The sequence below is a fragment of the Bombina bombina genome, chromosome 2, assembly GCF_027579735.1.
Source record: "Bombina bombina isolate aBomBom1 chromosome 2, aBomBom1.pri, whole genome shotgun sequence".
NCBI classification, from domain to species: domain Eukaryota; kingdom Metazoa; phylum Chordata; class Amphibia; order Anura; family Bombinatoridae; genus Bombina; species Bombina bombina.
Window position 1 is genome coordinate 942578164 of NC_069500.1, and position 17979 is coordinate 942596142.

A 17979-nucleotide genomic window follows, 5' to 3' on the forward strand; every position below is an offset into this window, starting at 1 on the left:
GCCCCAAAGTAATCAGCTCTTATACCTGTAAAAAAAAAATACAATCAACCCCCCCAACAGTAAAACCCACCACCCACACAACCAACCCCCCCAAATAAAATACTAACTAAAAAACCTAAGCTCCCCATTGCCCTGAAAATGGCTTTTGGATTGACATTGCCCTTAAAAGGGCATTTAGCTCTTTTGCAGGCCCAAAGCCCTAACCTAAAAAATAAACCCACCCAATACACCCTTAAAAAAATCCTAACACTAACCCCCGAAGATTCACTTACCGGGAGAAGTCTTCATCCAAGCGGCAAGATGTCCTCAACGAAGCCAGCAGAAGTGGTGGTCCTCCAGACGGGCAGAAGTCTTCATCCAGATGGCATCTTCTATCTTCATCCTTTCCGGTGTGGAGCGGTTCCATCTTCAAGACATCCGACGCAGAGCATCCTCTTCAAACAACGGCTTCTTCGTAATGAATATCTCTTTTAAGTGACGTCATCCAAGATGGCGTCCCTTAGATTCCGATTGGCTGTAGTGTAGTGTTAGGTGTTAGTGTAACATAGGTTAGGTTTTATTTTACAGGTCAATTTGTATTTATTTTAGCTAGGTAGTTATTCTACCTAGTTAAAATAAATTCAAACGTGCATGTAAAATTAAAATAAACCCTAAGATAGCTACAATGTAACTATTAGTTATATTGTAGCTAGCTTATGGTTTATTTTATAGGTAAGTATTTAGTTTTAAATAGGAATAATGTAGTTAATGATAGTAATTTTATTTAGATTTATTTAAATTATATTTCAATTAGGGGGTGTTAGGGTTAGGGTTAGACTTAGGTTTAGGGGTTAATAAATTTAATATAGTGGCGGCGACGTTGGGGGCGGAAGATTAGGGGTTAATATATATAATGTAGGTGGCGGTGATGTTAGGGGCGGCAGATTAGGGGTTAATAATATTTAACTAGTGTTTGCGAGGCGGGAGTGCGGCGGTTTAGGGGTTAATATGTTCTAGTGGCGGCGATGTCCAGAGCGGCAGATTAGGGGTTAATAATTTTATTTCAGTGTTTGCGATGCGGGAGGGCCTCGGTTTAGGGGTTAATAGGTAGTTTATGGGTGTTAGTGTACTTTTTACCACTTTAGTTATGAGTTTTATGCTTCAGCATTGTAGTGTAAAACTCATAACTACTGACTTTAGAATGCGTTATGGATCTTGGAGGTAGAGGGTGTACCGCTCACTTTTTGGCCTCCCAGGACAGACTCGTAATACCGGAGCTATGCAAGTCCCATTGAAAAAAAGGTTTACGAAGTTTACATAAGCCGGTTTGCGGTAAGGCCAAAAAAGTGTGCGGGGCCCCTAAACCTGCAAGACTCGTAATAGCAGCGGTAGTGAAAAAGCAGCGTTAGGACCTGTTAACGCTGCTTTTTTACCTTACCACAAAACTCGTAATCTAGCCGAATCTCTTATTAAAAAAAAGAAAAGTAAGCAGAGCACAGGAATATGGGCAAATAGAAAGCAATTTATTGAAACATGGGTTAAAAATAAAAAATACGGCTTTACATATTTTGGCTTACGTAGTCATCAGAAAATATCTATCCTTTATCATAGCAGTTCCCATAAAAGTATCTTCTAAAATCCTAGGACTTTAGGTATCATACATTGTAAATCTTGAAACCAAATAATTAGTAAACACAGTAACTCTTACAACAGACACCAATCCCTAGTTTGCTTCACATTCACAAGTCACAGCTCACAAAGCCAGCCAGCCCACTGACTGAAGTGAGGAAATATGCTCAGAGGTTGAACCTGCTGTCCATTTGCTTATTTAAAGGGACAGTCAACTCAAAATATTTTATTCTTTTAAAAGATAGATAATCCCTTTATTACCCATTCCCCAGTTTTGCACAGAAAACATGGTTATATTAATACACTTTTTACCTCTGTAATTACCTTGTATCTAAGCATCTTGTGACTGCCCACTGATCACATGACTTTATCTATTGACTTGCATTTAAGCCAATTAGTGCTGTTTTGTTAGAATCCACAGGCGGTGTCAGCACAATGTTAGCTATATAGCTCACATGAACTAGCTTCCCCTGATGTGAAAACCTAATACAAAACATGTGATCATGGGGCTGTCTTTAGGAACTTAGAAACAGACAGAAATGTTGAGGTTTAAATGTTATAAAGTATATTAATATAACCATGTTGGTTGTGCAAAGCTGAGGAATGGGTAGTAAAGGCATTGTCTATCTTTTTAAACAATAACAATTTTTGTGTTGACTGTCCCTTTAACAAATGCAGGAATTAACATGTTTAGCTGTGATCATAGACAAAGACTTTTTTATGTAAATTTAATTCAATTAACTTTTTTCTAAGGTGTGATGCCTCAATACATAATTAACCAATAATATATTAATATTGTTAGTGAATGACCTTTTATTGAGATATATGAACAGTCATATATTGGCTTATAAGAAACATAAAAAAATATTTTTAATTCAACTATTTAATATAGTATTTAATATTCAGTGTGTGTTCTTTTTCTTAGCAACCAGCAGAAAAAAAGCTGTATTTTTACTTTGGTATATTGTGTGGGCTATCTGTATTCTGCCATAAGATGATGTATCTTCCATTTCCATTGGCCTTTTATAAGAAACTCCTGGGCAAAAAGGCAACTCTGGATGATTTAAAAGAGCTGCAACCTACAATGGGGAGGTAAGAAGTCTTACAATTATTGTTTTATTGTTACAAAGCAGTGGGGTTTATCATTGCAGATAATACAAACAGGTCTCAGGCAGCATAAGTACTCCAAAATACAGAAACAAACGTTTGGGTGCCCCTGATCAAGTAACACAACCTCCGCAGTTAAACATAAACTTGTAATTTTTCTGCAAATTGTAATACGTAGCTAACATTTTATTTGCTTAATTTATCTGACTGAAAAAATAGTTAATGTAGCATGTGCAAAGGTTTGAGCACCCCTTCCAGATGATCCGTTAGTAATTTCTTTGTAAGGTCTCAGAACCTTTATTGTTTACCTTGACTAGTAAGGTCTTGATCAAAGTTTAGTGGTCACAGTACACAGCTTAAAGGGCAGTGTAGTCTAATATTTTCTCCCCTTTTAAATGTTCACAATTATCTATTTTACCTAAGGGAGTGTATTAAATTGTGTAAAGACAGCTCCTTCATCTTTATTTTTCTCATTTGAAATAGCTGATTTTGCCCCACTGTATCCCCACCCATACTAAACATTTCTGAACTTAAAGGGACAGTCTACTCCAGAATTTGTATTGTTTAAAAAGATAGATAATCCCTTTATTACCCATTCCCTGCTTTTGCATAACCAACACGGCTATATTAGTATACTGTACTTTTTACCTGTGTGATTACCTTGTATCCAAGCCTCTGCAGACTGCCCCCCTTATCGTCTTTTGACAGACTTGCATTTTAGCCAATCACTGATGAATCATAAATAATTCCATGGTGAACACAATGTTATCTATATGACACACATAAACTAGCGCTGTCTAGCTGTAAAAAATTCTGTCAAAATGCACTGAGATAAGAGGCGGTCTTCAAGTACTTAGAAATTATTATGTGAACCTACCTAGGTTTAGCTTTCAACAAATACCAAGAGAACAAAGCAAATTTGATAATAAAAGTAAATTGGAAAGTTGTTTAAAATTGCATGCCCTATCTGAATCATGAAATTTTATAGTTTATATATATAGACTGTCCCTTTAAATTCTGGTTCCAAAAAAGAAGGTTTAGATAAAATAATGCTACCAGCCGGGGTCTGTTACAGAGAGATAATAAAATGTTTATTTTCCTTTGATCTCTCTAAGTATTGGCCTTTGAGTAAACATTACTAATGAAGATAAGGAGGTCTTTGTGTAAATAATTAGACATATAAAATAATGAGGTATTCTCTCCCTATAAGTTCAGCACCATTGTCGGGCCAGTCTACGAGTGTAGCGCTAAAAGTTACGTGCACGCGATAAGGGGTTTATAGCAGGTGTTTGCACGCTTCAGGTTTTCCGCTCGTATTAGAAGTTTATAGTAAACGCTAGTTAACGTAATCACTTGAGCACAATTGAAGTTAACATGCATTAGGTTAGTGCCTCAGAGCTTTGGGGTAACTGTTTTGCAAACAAAAAAGTATTACAAAACACATAAAAAAAAAGAATACAAAGTACACTTACACTAATAATATTACCTGTTAAAAGTTATTCTAAAAACAATTTGCCCAAAGAAGTTTTATAAAGGCTCAAAGCTATGAGGTCTCAGGTAAATGCAGGAAAAGGGCTTTAAAATAGAGAGAGATATTCTTCTATGTAGCAGTTTTTGGATTAGGACATGAGGGAATGATTATTTCCCTATTAATGTGAGAGTTAACAACTTTAGGTGAACTTTGAAAAGTAGCCCGCAAAACAGCTTTATCCTGATGGAAAATCAGATAAGGAGACTCACAAGAGAGAGCAGACAATTCAGAAACTCTTCGAGCATGAAATTAGTTTAATGTATAATTTATGCATAGGCTCAAAAGGAGGAGCCTGTAAAGCTTTTAACACTAGGTTAGGACTCCAAGAAAGAGAAATAGGCCTAATGACAGGTTTAATCCGGATTAAAGCCTGAACAAAACAATGAACATTAGGAAGTTAGACATTTTCCTATGAAATAATACATAAAAGGCAGAGATTTGGCCTTTCAAATAACTGGCAGATAAACCTTTATCTAAACCATTCTATAGAAATTGAAGAACCCTAGGAATTCTAAAAGAATGCTTGGAATAATCAAGTTAAGTACACCACAGCTCTTCCTAGAAAGAGGCTTGCATGCCTAAATCATAGTAATAATCACAGAGTCAGGAAATCCTCTATGACAGAGAACTAAGCATTCAATTTCCATGCCATTAAGTTCAGAGACTTTAGATTTGGATGGAAGAAGGGACCTTGAGACAGAAGGTCTGCCCTAAGAGGAAGAGGCCACGGCGGGCAACTGGACATTCATACCAGATCCGCATACCCAAATCCTGTGAGGCCACGCTGGGGCTATTAGGATTATAAATGACTGTTCCATCTTTATTTTGGAAATTCACTCTGGGAAGCATGACCAGAGGGGGGGAATAGATAAGCAGGCTGGTAAGACCGGGAACTGCTAGAGCATTCAACACCATCGAATGCCTGAGGATCCCTGTACCTTGCAAGGAACCTGGGAAGTTTGTTGCTCAAACGAGAGGCCATCAATAATAGATTGGTGATTTAGCCACCAAGTCAGAGATAGGTGCGTATTGGGATCTAAAAATATCCGTTGGGTTATCCGAGTATTATCCTTGCACCATTGGCACAGCAGACAAAGCTGAAGAGGTCTCATATGAAATCGAGCAAATGGAATTGCATCTGAAGCTGCAATTATGAGGCCTAGTACTTCCATACACTGAGCCACTGAAGGGAATGAGAGAGACTGAAGGTTCAGGCAAGCTGAAATCAATTTTATTTGTCTCTTTTCTGTCAGGTAACACTGAATCTATCTGGAAACCTAAAAAGGTGACCTTTGTCTTAGTAATCAAGGAACTCTTTGGTAAATTGATCCTCCAACCATGTCTTTGAAGAAACAGCAATAGTTGTTTTGTGTGAGATTCTGCTAAATTAAAAGATTAAGCTAGTACCAAGATATTGTCCAGGTAAGGAAATACCACAATACCCCTGAACTGATTACAGATAAAAGGGCACTGAGAACCTTGGTAAATATTCTTGGAGCTGTAGCTAGACCAAACGGAACAGCAACAAACTGATAATGCTTTTTCCTGAAAGAGAACCTCAGGAACTGGTAATGTTCTGGGTGAATTGGGATGTGAAGGTAAGCATCCTGTAAATCTATCATGGACATAAAGTGACCTTGTTGAACAAATGGCAGAATAGTCCTTATAGTTTCCATTTTGAAAGTTGGAATTAATACACATTTGTTTAAAGTTTTCAGATTCAGAATTAGTCTGAAAGAATTTTTCCCTTTTTTGATACAATGAAGAAATGTGAATACAATCCCATCCCCTGTTCTTGTAAAGGAATTGGAACAATACTCCCACACTTTTCCAGATCTGAGACAGATTTGAGAAAGGCCCGAGCTTTCATAGGATATTCTGAATCCAATGCAATATCCTTGAGAAATAATGTTTTGAATCCAGGGATTTTGGACAGATAGTAACCAAGATTTCTGAAAAAGGTTTAATCTGTCCCCTACCAGTAATACTGGGTTGGAGGCTGTACCTTCATGAGGTCTTAGAGGCTGGATTAGGTTTCTTATTCTGCTTGGATTTATTCCAAATTGATGAGGGTCTCCAGACTGAAAACGATTGGGAGCTTTAAATTTCCCTTTTGACTTTTTGTCTTGGGGAAGAAAAACTCCCTTACCTCCAGTAATCATAGAAATAATAGAATCCAGTTGAGACCCAAACAATTTCTTTCCTTGGAAAGAAAGAGAAAGTAATCTAGTTTTAGATACCATATCAGCATTCCATGATTTTAGCCATAAAACTCTTCTGGTAAGGATAGCTAAAGACATATTTTTTATGTTAATTTTCATGATATCAAATACTGGATCGCAAATAAAATTATTTGCATATTTAATTAAATTCAAGATATTAGAACATTCAGGGTCAGAGGACAACTGCTGAGCTAGTCTGGATAACCAGAAAGTAGAAGAAGCAGCCACATCAGCAATAGATATAGCTGGTCTGTGAATTTAGCCAATATGTAAATATGCCCTTCTTAGATAAGATTCAAGTTTTCTATTTTAAGGATCTTTAAAAGAAGCACTGTCTTCTAGAGGAATGGCCTCATCAACTTTGGGAACCGTTTCCCATATCTCTAAGTTAGCAGCTGGTAAAGGATATAGTTTTTTAAACCTTAAAGGATTACTTTCTGTTATAATTTTTAAGCTAAACAACTAACATATTAAAGTTAATAAACATTAATTAAAACCTAATGACCTATAGTTTCTCCCAAAACAAAGTTTCATAACGTTCTAAAAGTTATATCTTTTATTCGCCGATGATGTCACGTTATCCTGCCCACTATTTTCAGCACTGTGATGTTCAAAATACTTAAACCAATAACTTTGTGTTTTAAAGCGCCATTTTGAAACCTAGGTATTGTAAGCGGATTGGTACAGAGCAAAGAAAACAATTGGAATTGGAAAACAATTAATTTACAGACAAGATTTCTGATATACGGTAGAGATATGTTAATGAAATGCTATTGCTAAAAAGCGTATTTTGGGGGTGGTTAGTTAGTAACAGGGATAGAAAATATTTACTTACAGTGGCCCTTTAAAGAAGGGTTAAAAAGACACCTGGTTTAGACAATTCTTTAGCAATCATATTAGAAACAGCATCAAGTATAGGGAAACATCTCAGGGAGATTGACAACAGTTTTATATACTGAATTCAAAAGATGGGTTATCTTTAGAAGGTTTAGCTTCTACAATCCCTAAAGTGACTAAGACTTCCTTCAAAAGAGAATGAATAGGTTAAATTTTAAATAAAAAGCAGGAATTATCAGGTGCCACGTCATCCTCATCATTTGAAGATACTTCATTGTTTCACAATAAGCACACTTAGCTCCGATAGAAAGAATATGCGCTGTGGAACGCGTGCTTGCATGTAAAAAAGATTAAATGCACACTTCTGTGCATGAGATTTTTTTGGCCGCAAACAAAAATAATAAGCAAGGTGAATAGTAAGAACCTGTCCCTGGGCCATACATACACATTGAAACATAGTTAAACTTATAGTTAAACTTCAATCATTTAAAATCGCCCAACCCATAGCTGTGAGTGTCTATATATTAAAGAAAAATACATAATATACTTACCTAGAGACACTAATAGCAGACAGCAACATCAGTACTGAAACATATCAGCAGAGGTGATGGAATAGGAGTATAACATTGATCTGTAAAGGGAGGCAGAAGATGAATCCCTGCGACCAAATTTACAAAGAGCCCATGAAAGATTTCCCTTGAGGTGAAAACATAGTGTCATGAGGCAGTACGCCCTTCACTTCCCTCTGACAAGCACTGTACTCTGAGGGGAACCAGACTTCAATATGCTCTGGAGAGCCTTTCACTGAAGAAATCAAGCACATCATCATGTTTCAACCACCTCCAATGGAGGCAAAGTTTAAAACTGAGGTATGAGTGAGGTGGGAGGGGGAGATTATAGGCTTTTGAGGTTGGGGGAAACTTTGCGTCCTCCTGGTAGGAATGTATATCCCATATGTAACAGCTCGTGGACTCTCGACACCTATATTAAATAAATTATGCATCTTTGGAGCAGATTTGCAAAGCTGTAATATTTATTCTCTGCCTATGTTTTTCATATTTTATCGCTTTGAGGTTTTGATTTTCGCAAGCATCCTTTGGCAGGAAGGTCCTTGAGGCCTCAGTGCTGGCTACATAAAAACTGCCAGAAAAAAAATTGTCCCACCCTTTCCGTAACTACTGCTTGGGTATTAATCCCATGGGGGAGATTTACCAAGCAGTAGATTCTACAATCTACCTCCGAAGTTTCCGGCTCCCCGGAATCTTAAGTTAAGAAGCAGCGGTCGTAAGAGCACTGCTACTTAACTCGTCCGCCACATCTGAGGTGGCGGACTGCAATCATCCCGATCAGATACGATCAGCATTATTGACAACCTCTGCTAGCGGCCGCAAATGTGCAGGGGGCGGCATTGCACAAGCATTTCACCAGAAATGCTTGTGCAATAATGTTAAATGCCCACAGCATATGCTGTCGGCATTTAGCAATGTCGGGCGGACATGATTTGCTACAGCGAATCATGTCCGCCTGCCGCTTGATAATTCAGCCCCCATAGTTTATGGAGGACTGTGGACCATCATCATTTTACAAAAGAAAACAAAATTTATGCTTACCTGATACATTATTTTCTTTCGAAATGATGATGGTCCACAGGCTCCACCTGATTAAATTTTCGGGCGACAGTTCTAATGACACTTCTACAGACCCTGCTTTGTCTTTCCTACCGATTGACTGCAAATGTGCAGGGGGCGGCATTGCACAAGCATTTCACCAGAAATGCTTGTGCAATGTTAAATGCCCACAGCATATGCTTGATAATTCAGCCCCCATATGTTATGGAGGACTGTGGACCATCATCATTTTATGAAAGAAAAACATAATTTATGTAAGAACTTACCTGATAAATTAATTTCTTTCATAGTGGCAAGGAGTCCATGAGCTAGTGACGTATAGGATATACATTCCTACCAGGAGGGGGCAAAGTTTCCCAAACCTCAAAATGCCTATAAATACACCTCCCGCCTCACTCATACCTCAGTTTAACGTATAGCCAAGTAGTGAGGTGTAAAAAAAAAGGAGTAAAAAGCATACAAAAAGAGGAACTGGAAAAATAATGTGCTTTATACAAAAATCATAACCCCCAAAAAATAGGATGGGTCTCATGGACTCTTGCCACTATGAAAGAAATGAATTTATCAGGTAAGGTGTTACATAAATTATGTTTTATTTCATGAAAGTGGCAAGAGTCCATAAGCTAGTGACGTATGGGATATAAAACCCAAGATGTGGAAGTCCACAAGTTACTAGAAAGGGGGAGTTAAAATAAAAACAGCTATTTTCACTGATAAATTAAATCCAAAAATGAATTGTTTTCTTAAAATTTAAAAAACCCCTCAAATAATAGGCACTAGAATCAAAGGGAGACTGCTGCCTGAAGAACCTTTCTACCAAAGGCTGCTTCCAAAGAAGCAAACACATCAAAATGGTAAAATTTAGTAAATGTATGCAAAAAAGACCAAGTTGCTGCTTTGCAAATTTGATCAACTGAAGCTTCATTCTTAAAAGCCCAAGAAGTGGCAACTGATCTAGTAGAATGAGCTGTAATTCACTGAGGCTGAGACTGCCCCGCCTCCAAATAAGCTTTGTGAAAAAATATCAAATAGACTAGAAGTCTTTCTGAAATCTTTAGTAGCCTCAATATAATATTTCAAAGCTCTTACCACATCCAAAGAATGTAAAGACCTTTCAAGAGTATTCTTAGGATTAGGACACAAGGAAGGAACAACAATTTCCCTATTAATGTTTTTAGAATTCACAACCTTAGGCAAAAATGTAAACGAAGTAGGCAAAACAGCTTTATCTTGATGGAAAATCAAATAAGGAGACTCACAAGAGAGAGCAGACAATTCATAAACTCTTCTAGCAGAAGAGATAGCCAAAAGAAATAACATTTTCCAAGAAAGGAATTTAATATCCAGAGAATGCATAGGCTCAAAATGAGGAGCCTGTAAAATCTTCAATACCAAATTGAGACTCCAAGGAGGAGAAATAGATTTAATAACAGGTTTGATATGAATCAAAGCCTGAACAAAAAAGTGAATATCAGGAAGCTTAGCAATCTTTCTATGAAAGACAGAAAGAGCAGAGATTTGTCCTTTCAAAGTATTTGCAGACAAACCTTTATCCAAATCATCCTGAAGAAACTGTAAAATCCTAGGAATTCTGAAAGAATGCCAAGAATAATCATGAGTGGAACACCATGAAATATAGGTTTTCCAAACCGGATGATAAATCTTCTTTGAAACAGAGTTACGAGCCTGTATCATAGTGCTAATTACTGAGTCAGAGAAATCTCTATGACTGAGCACTAAGCGTTCAATTTCCATGCCTTCAAATTTAGAGATTTGAGATCCTGATGGAAAAACGGCCCTTGAGACAGAAGATCTGGCCTTAAAGGAAGTGGCCAAGGCTGGCAACTGGACATCCAGACGAGATCTGCATACCAAAACCTGTGAGGCCATGCTGGTGCTATCAGAAACACATAAGATTGTTCCATTATACTCTTGGAGATCACCCTTGAAAGAAGAACCAGAGGTGGAAAAATTTAAGCAGGTTGGTAAAACCAAGGAACTGCTATAGCATCCACCATCTCCGCCTGAAGATTCTTGGACCTGGAAAGGTATCTGGGAAGCTTCTTTTTCAGACGAGAGGCCATCAGATCTATTTCTGGAGGACCCCACATCTGTACAAGATGAAAAAACACATCTGGATGGAGAGACCACTCCCCCGGATGTAAAGTCTGACGGCTGAGATTATCTGGATATCTATATGTGAATTTAATCAAAAAAAGTAAAAAAATGAAATTTATAGTTATGGTTTTAGTGTGATGAGCTGCTGTTCGAAATGCTAGGAGTCGAGAACAATAAGGATATCTATATATCTTACAGCGCTCTTCTATAAATGATCCTTCTAGCTCCTAGGAGTAAAGGTCCCTAGCTTTCCCTCAATGCATACAGTAAAATTAATTCAAAATCCAAGGAGAGCCTAATTAGTAGTCTTGATAAAGGCCTAAAGAAGGGCCGAAACGCGTTGACAACAAATGGTGAGCATTATTCTGATTTTAATCACGATTTTAGTAGCAGTATTGCACTATGTTATATTTGTATTTACAGGATTAACATTAAGGGATTAAATCTTGGATAAAGACCGGATCTCTTCCCACTCACACTTTGTCATTCTTATATTCACACCTTGAGGACACATTAGCAGGAAGGACTTTAACAATTCAACAATACAATCACGCTTATCACATATTTTTGGATGTTAAACATTATATAACCAATTGGATATACTTACATTCCGAACTACTTTTTTCCCCCTTATTTCACTTTTTTCATTTCATTTTTATTTTTAATAGATCTATTATTTTTATCCACATTTTTACCAAGGTTCCTTCACCTAAGGAGTTATATTTTTCCATTAATTATTTTTCCACCAATTATTTATATTTTTGGCACTATTTTTATATTTTGATTTGGGATTTATTCACATTTAAATCACATTGTTCATTTTTTGAAACAAAAAGAGGAACTCAATATCCCTTAAAGGGTGGTGACACTCACCCCTACCCCTATTTGTGGGATCAACCATTCTGGACATAATCAATTACAATTACAAACCATTGTCCAATCAGGACCCCATTGTACTGTTGCTTTTTTAAAAACATGGATCAATGTTTTTATGTGTAATTGTATAAATTATGAATTATTTGTGTTTTTAAACATTTTATGTTGTTCATTAAATGGTATTATTTTGAGTACACATCCTTAGCCTTTAATTAGGCACTCCTTGGATTTTGAATTAATTTGGCTGAGATAATCTGCTTCCCAATTGGCTACACCTGGGATATGAATCACAGAAATTTGACAAGAGTTGGATTCCGCCCAAGAAAGTATCTGAGATACTTCTTTCATTGCTGAAGGACTGCGAGTCACCCCTTGATGATTTGACATATGCCACTGTTGTGATATTGTCTGTCTGAAAATGAATGTAAAGTTCTCTCTTCAATAGTAAACAAGCCTGAAGAGCTCTGAAAATAGAACAGAGTTCTAAAATATGGATTGGTAAACCCAAGACAGCTCCCCAACCTGTAAGACTTGCATCTGTTGAGATCACAGTCCAAGAAGGACAAACAAAGGAGGCCCTTGAACAATAAGGTGATGGTCTAACCACCAAGTCAGAGAGAGTTGAGTGCTGGGATTTAAGTATATCAACTGTGATATCTGAGTATAATCCCTGCACCATTGGTGCAACGTGCAAAGCTGTAGAGGTCTCAAATGAAAACGAGCAAAGGGGATCGCGTCCAATGCTGCAGTCATGAGACCTAAAACTTCCATGAACATAGCCACTGAAGGAAATGATAGAGACTGAAGGTTTAGACAAGCTGAAACCAACTTTATTCGTCTCTTGTCTGTTAGAGAAAGAGTCATGGACACTGAATCTATCTGGAAACTTAAAAAGGTGACCTTTGTCTGAGGAATCAAGAAAATCTTTTGCAAATTGATCCTCCAACCATGTAATTGAAGAAACCACACTAGTTGTTTCGTATGAGATTCTGCTAAATTAAAAGATTGAGCTAGTACCAAGATATCGTCCAAATAAGGAAACACCGCAATACCCTGCTCTCTGATTACAGATAGAAGGGCACTGATAACCTTTGAGAAAATTCTTGGAGTTGTCACTAGGCCAAACTGAAGAGCAACAAATTGGTAATGCTTGTCTAGAAAAGAGAATCTCAGAAAATTGATAGTGGTCTGGATGAATCGGAATGTGAAGATAAGCGTCCTGTAAGTCTATTGTGGATATGAAATGACCTTGATGAACAAAAGGCAGAATAGTCCTTATAGTCACCATCTTGAAAGTTGGGACTCTTACAAAACGATTTAAAGTTTTCAGATCCAGAATTGGTCTGAATTTTCTTTCTTTGGGACAATAAACAGATTTGAATAAAAACCCAAACCCTGTTCCTGCTGAGGAACTGGGACAATCACCCCTGAAAGCTCTAGGTCTGAAACACACTTCCGAAAAGCCTTAGCCTTCACAGGGTTTGTTGGAACATGAGAAAGAAAAAAATCTTCCCATGGTAGGTCTTATTCTGAAACCTATTCGATACCCTTGAGAGAATGAAGCAAATTAGATAATAGAAGTACATTAGAACGTTGTTTAAAATTGCATGTTTTTTTCTAAATCATGAAAGAAAACATTTGTGTTTCATGTCCCTTTAAGGATGTGAGAAGCTTAAGAAGTTACCTGATACCAGAAAGTATTTAAAGGTGGACATACCAAATATGCAACGTTAACCTCTACATCCCCACATGTCCAGCACATTCAATTTTTCAAGATTGCCTTTAGTCATGTAAAATCTATTTAAAACTTTTACATTGATTTATATTGGTCAGATTGAAATTGAGGGTTGCTTGAGGATGTTACTAAATATAAATTTCAGTCTGTGTAAAATAATTCTTAAATCATTTCTCTATTCCAACATCAATATATTGTGGAACATATCCTGGCATCATTTGTTGCACAACAGTGTTGTCAAAGAGATAGTATGCCTTATAATGGAAGACAAAATACACAGTTTTTCAGAATTAGTCATGGGCGCTAAGAAGATTTTTGTCAGGGTGTCTTAGAATTAAGGATTGAATTTTAATAATATGGGACCCAAGGGGAAATTCAATATCTTTTGTAGAATTTGTAGAATGTTGTAATGGGCTTTTAGTGGAAAATATCCAGCACAAAAACCCCAGATGTCTTAAATTTAGAATATCATGCCCAATTTGAACCCATACCTTCATGATTCATCTTATGCATGCAAACTTCCATACCAGGAACCAGCTGTGCACAAATGTTAGTTTCAAAATAAGTATAAGCTAGCTGTATTTTTGCATGACAGAAATGTTTTTAGTTTTAAGCATTGATTAAAATTCATATCTGGGAGTTATGTCAATGGATGCAAAGTGCATGCAGTACCTACTATCAGACACTAGATGGTGCTCAAATGTTCTGTATCTCGTATAGTCCAATCTTTTCAAATGAAGAATAAGTTGTTGCAGGATGGTTGTTGTTTTTGTTTCACACAGGAATAGAATTATGAATAGAGTACTTAAAGGGACACTGAACCCAAATTTTTTTCTTTCTTGATTCAGATAGATCATGCAATTTTAAGCAACTTTCTAATTTATTCCTATTATCAATTTTTCTTCGTTCTCTTGCTATCTTTATTTGAAAAGGCAGGAATGAAAGCTTTGGAGCTGGCCTATTTTTTGTTTAGTACCCTGGATAGGGCTTGCTGATTGGTGCCTGCATTTATCTATCCAATCAGCAAGCACATCCCAGGTTCTCAACCTAAAATGGGCCGGCTCCAAAGCTTTTATTCCTGCTTTTTCAAATAAAGATAGCAAGAGAACGAAGAAAAATTGATAATGGAAGTTAATTAGAAAGCTGCTTAAAATTGCATTCTCTATTCAAATCATGAAAGAAAAAATGTGGGTTTAGTATCCCTTTAAAAAACCATACATAGAGGCCGAATTATCAAGCCGTCAACTATGCTGCATTCGCCGGCACCAATACGCTCGCCTAACATCGCAGCCGTGGACCTGAATACGATCTCCATATTTATAAAAAAAGCTGTCAAAAAGCAGTGCACCAAGTACGGGGCGATGAGCAGCGGACTGTTGCTAACTAGCCGTCATCGATCTCGCTGCTATTCGGCTTTTTCCCAACTTTATTTATACCCTGTCAATAAACACTGCCACTATACTAAAATGTTTAACCCCTATCCTTCCACTCCCGGACCCCACCGCAACTAAATAAAGTTATTAACCCCTATCCCTCCGCTCCCGGAGCCCACCGCAACTCTAATAAAGTTATTAACCCCTATCCCTCTGCTCCCTGATCCCACCGCAACTCTAAAAAATTATTAACCCCCTATCCCTCCGCTCCTGGAGCCCACCAAAACTCTAATAAAGTTATTAACCCCTATCCCTCCGCTCCCGGAGCCCACCGCAACTCTAATAAGTTATTAACCCCTATCCCGCCACTACCGGACCCCTCTGCAGCTAAATAAATGTATTAACCCCTAAACCCCTAGCCTCCCACATCACTACCACTTACTAAACCTATTAACCCCTAAACCGCACATCACCATAAACTAAATTAAGCTAGTAACCCCTAAACCTAACAACCCGCTAACTTTACATTTAATAATAACTCATCCCTATCTTATAATAAATTTAAACTTACCTTTAGAATTAAAATAAACAATATTAAACTACTAATTAACCTACCCTAACTATTATCCTACAATTACATTAAACTATATTAAACTATTAATTAACCTACCCTAACTATTGTACTAAAATTACATTAAACTATATTAAACTATTAATTAACCTACCCTAACTATTATACTAAAATTGCATTAAACTACAAATTAAATTAACTATATTACATATTTTAAAACCTAACCCTACTCAAGTTATTTAAATCTACAATAAAGAATTACTAAGTTACAAAAAAATAACAACTAAGTTACACAAAATAAAAAAACACTAAGTTACACAAAATAAAAAACACTAAAGGCTAGATTTAGAGTTTTGTCGGTAACGACCCGCGTAGCTAACGCCGGCTTTTTTCTGGCCGCACCTTTAAAATAACTCTGGTATTGAGAGTCCACAGAATCGCTGCGTTAGGCTCCAAAAAAAGGAGCGTAGAGCATTTTTAACGCAACTGCAACTCTCGATACCAGAGTTGCTTACGGACGCGGCCAGCCTCAAAAACGTGCTCGTGCACGATTCCCCCATAGGAAACAATGGGGCTGTTTGAGCTGAAAAAAAACCTAACACCTGCAAAAAAGCCGCGTTCAGCTCCTAACGCAGCCCCATTGTTTGCTATGGGGAAACACTTCCTACGTCTGCACCTAACACCCTAACATGTACCCCGAGTCTAAACACCCCTAACCTTACACTTATTAACCCCCGCTATCGCTGACCCCTGCATATTATTTTTAACCCCTAATCTGCCGCTCCGTAAACCGCCGCTACTTACATTATCCCTATGTACCCCTAATCTGCTGCCCTAACATCGCCGACCCCTATATTATATTTATTAACCCCTAATCTGCCGCCCACAACGTCGCCCCCACCTGCCTACACTTATTAACCCCTAATCTGCCGAGCGGACCGCACCGCTACTATAATAAAGTTATTAACCCCTAATCCGCCTCACTAACCCTATAATAAATAGTATTAACCCTAATCTGCCCTCCCTAACATCGCCGACACCTAACTTCAATTATTAACCCCTAATCTGCCGACCGGAGCTCACCGCTATTCTAATAAATGTATTAACCCCTAAAGCTAAGTCTAACCCTAACACTAACACCCCCCTAAGTTAAATATAATTTTAATCTAACGAAATTAATTAACTCTTATTAAATAAATTATTCCTATTTAAAGCTAAATACTTACCTGTAAAATAAATCCTAATATAGCTACAATATAAATTATAATTACATTGTAGCTATTTTAGGATTAATATTTATTTTTACAGGCAACTTTGTAATTATTTTAACCAGGTACAATAGCTATTAATAGTAAAGAACTATTTAATAGTTACCTAGTTAAAATAATTACAAAATTACCTGTAAAATAAATCCTAACCTAAGTTACAATTAAACCTAACACTATACTATCATTAAATTAATTAAATAAAATACCTACAATTACCTACAATTAAACCTAACACTACACTATCAATACATTAATTAAGTACAATATCTACAAATAACTACAATGAAATAAACTAACTAAAGTACAAAAAATAAAAAAGAAACTAAGTTACAAAAAATAAAAAAATATTTACAAACATAAGAAAAATATTACAACAATTTTAAACTAATTACACCTACTCTAAGCCCCCTAATAAAATAACAAAGACCCCCAAAATAAAAAATGCCCTACCCTATTCTAAATTACTAAAGTTCAAAGCTCTTTTACCTTACCAGCCCTGAACAGGGCCCTTTGCGGGGCATGCCCCAAGAAGTTCAGCTCTTTTGCCTGTAAAAAAAAAACATACAACACCCCCCCCCCCCAACATTACAACCCACATACCCCTAATCTAACCCAAACCCCCCCTTAAATAAACCTAACACTAAGCCCCTGAAGATCATCCTACCTTGTCTTCACCCTCACCAGGTATCACCGATCCGTCCTGGCTCCAAATCTTCATCCAACCCAAGCGGGGGCTGGCGATCCATCATCCGGTGGCTGAAGAGGTCCAGAAGAGGCTCCAAAGTCTTCATCCTATCCGGGAAGAAGAGGCGATCCGGACCGGCAACCATCTTGATCCAAGCGGCATCTTCTATCTTCATCCGATGACGACCGGCTCCATCCTGAAGACCTCCACCGCGGACCCATCTTCATCCGGCGACGTCCAACTGAAGAATGACGGTTCCTTTAAGGGACGTCATCCAAGATGGCGTCCCTCGAATTCCGATTGGCTGATAGGATTCTATCAGCCAATCGGAATTAAGGTAGGAATATTCTGATTGGCTGATGGAATCAGCCAATCAGAATCAAGATCAATCCGATTGGCTGATCCAATCAGCCAATCAGA

At 37.4% G+C, this 17979-nt stretch overlaps 1 protein-coding gene across 2 annotated transcripts in view; it reads left to right on the forward strand.

Annotated features, from left to right (window-relative positions):
• LOC128649891 (probable E3 ubiquitin-protein ligase HERC6) overlaps window positions 1–17979 on the forward strand; it is a 282469-nt gene that overhangs the window by 188672 nt on the left and 75818 nt on the right. For both annotated transcript variants that reach the window (XM_053703418.1, XM_053703419.1), the window contains one exon: window positions 2534–2700. In XM_053703418.1, the coding sequence (XP_053559393.1) occupies window positions 2534–2700 (167 nt within the window). The remainder of the gene's footprint in view (window positions 1–2533; window positions 2701–17979) is intronic.